The following is a 1,706-nucleotide window of genomic DNA, read 5'->3' on the forward strand; positions in this document are numbered from 1 at the left end:
AGGTCAGGTTGGAGCTTGGGGCTCTGAGCACCCTGCTCTGGTTGCAGATGTCCCTGCTCATGGACTGGGTGAGCTTTGAAGGTCCCTTCCCACCCAAACCAGCTGATCCCATGATCCTCACCTTGGCTTCCCGGTGCTGCAGCCAGCTGTTGAAGAGCACTTCATAGGCGCTGAAGATCTCATTGGAGAACGTGTCCTTCCTGACTGTGGGGTCCGGGGCCTTGTCCAAGTTCGCCAAGTACTCCTGGATGCTCTCACTGAAGTGCTGCAGAGCTGCAAGACAAACCCCCGTTATTTCCCCACAGCCCCTCTGGAAAGCAGACCGCTGCTGTGCTGCTTTACTGGGCAGCGCCTCAAGGGACAGCAGATGCTCCAGGACCCTCCCTGGCAGCCCTAGAGACTTCCCAAGAGGTGCCCTGGCCCCGAGAGACCCTGGCAGGCAGCCACACCAGAGACACACACTGCTTTGTGTGACCAGAGACCTGGAGACCCAGCTCCACCCACCCACGGGAGCCCGCACGTGCCACGTGGGTTATTTCCACGTGTTCGTTAGCATGGGGGTGGCCAAGAATTACAGCCCCGCAGCCACCCACTGTGCCTCGACAAGTTCAGCTGGTCCCTGCGGGGGAGAGCGTGTTGCTTCTCCATCTTGCAAACCGGCCCAGTGACAGGAGTGTGTTGGTGTAAAGGCTTGGTGAGGGATTGCTGACCGCAGGGGACACCCGTTCTCCACCTGCTGCCCTTCGCCACAGCTTTACCGGGTTCCCCAGGGAACCCCGCAGTGCTCCTGGGGCAGCGGAGGCATCACCCAACACCCGGAGCAGGTCTCAGCTGACAGGGTACCCCACTCTGGTTTCACTTTGGGAGATCCCCAACAGTGGAGTGCCCCGGAAAGGCTCCCAGCGTCAGGAGCTCCCAGGCAGGACATTGATCCAGATGCTCAGCATGAACCTGTCCAGAGCTTCCTCTCAGCAATGAGCACAAGCCACTGAACGCAGTGCAGGCTGCCAGTGCTGCGGGTGGTTTACCTGAGCACTGTCCCCATGCCAGCCTTTCACAGGCTCTTCTGGCCACCCCTAGCCCCAGTGCTCCCGTCTGCCCATCCCCCAGCTCCTTCCAGCCCCGTTCCTGGGCCACCCAAACACCGGGGTGCAGGGGCACAGATGCCGCTTTCCCTTCCTGGACCCCACTTCCCCTCCCCGTGCTGTCGGGGACATGTGTGTGCCCTCTTCCTTGATCCACTCACTCCTAGTGATGCTCTTCCAGTCCCCTTGCCCTTCGTTAGCCATTTCCTAACGAAGGAAGCAGCCTGGGGCTTGTGGAGCCAGCATTGTGCTGCCAATCCAGCCAGGTCCAGAGCCCTGGCTGCTGGCATCACCACGTGCCACCCAGCACCAAAGCAGGACCCGTGAGGAGTGAAGCTGAGGCACAGGGCAGAGGAGAAGGAGCAGAATTTGCTCAAGGGTGGAGGCACCCACAGGGCTCATCTGGGCCAAGCCCCAGCTCCAGCAGGGCCCGGTAGAGCAGCCTGACTGGTTTGAGACCATCTTCTGCTCGAGAAAGATGGTTCCTACGGATGACCCCCGGCCCAGGGAAGGGACTGCTGTGCCCATGGGACACCCATAGGACTGAGCCATCCCTCCCCAGGCATGGCAGCCCCGCTCCTGGCAGAGTCACCCAGCAGGAGCCTGCTCTGCTCCTCGGGA

General features: G+C 61.3%; 1 protein-coding gene across 1 annotated transcript in view; it reads right to left on the reverse strand.

Moving 5' to 3' along the window:
* The window catches only part of MROH1 (maestro heat-like repeat family member 1), a gene marked incomplete at both ends in the record, with an annotated part of 11,664 nt that overhangs the window by 3,189 nt on the left and 6,769 nt on the right, over positions 1-1,706 (reverse strand). Inside the window, one exon of the mRNA XM_010142993.1 lies at positions 122-273. Within this exon, the coding sequence (XP_010141295.1) occupies positions 122-273 (152 nt within the window). The remainder of the gene's footprint in view (positions 1-121; positions 274-1,706) is intronic.

This window comes from Buceros rhinoceros, unplaced genomic scaffold, assembly GCF_000710305.1.
Source record: "Buceros rhinoceros silvestris isolate BGI_N320 unplaced genomic scaffold, ASM71030v1 scaffold29679, whole genome shotgun sequence".
NCBI lineage: Eukaryota > Metazoa > Chordata > Aves > Bucerotiformes > Bucerotidae > Buceros > Buceros rhinoceros.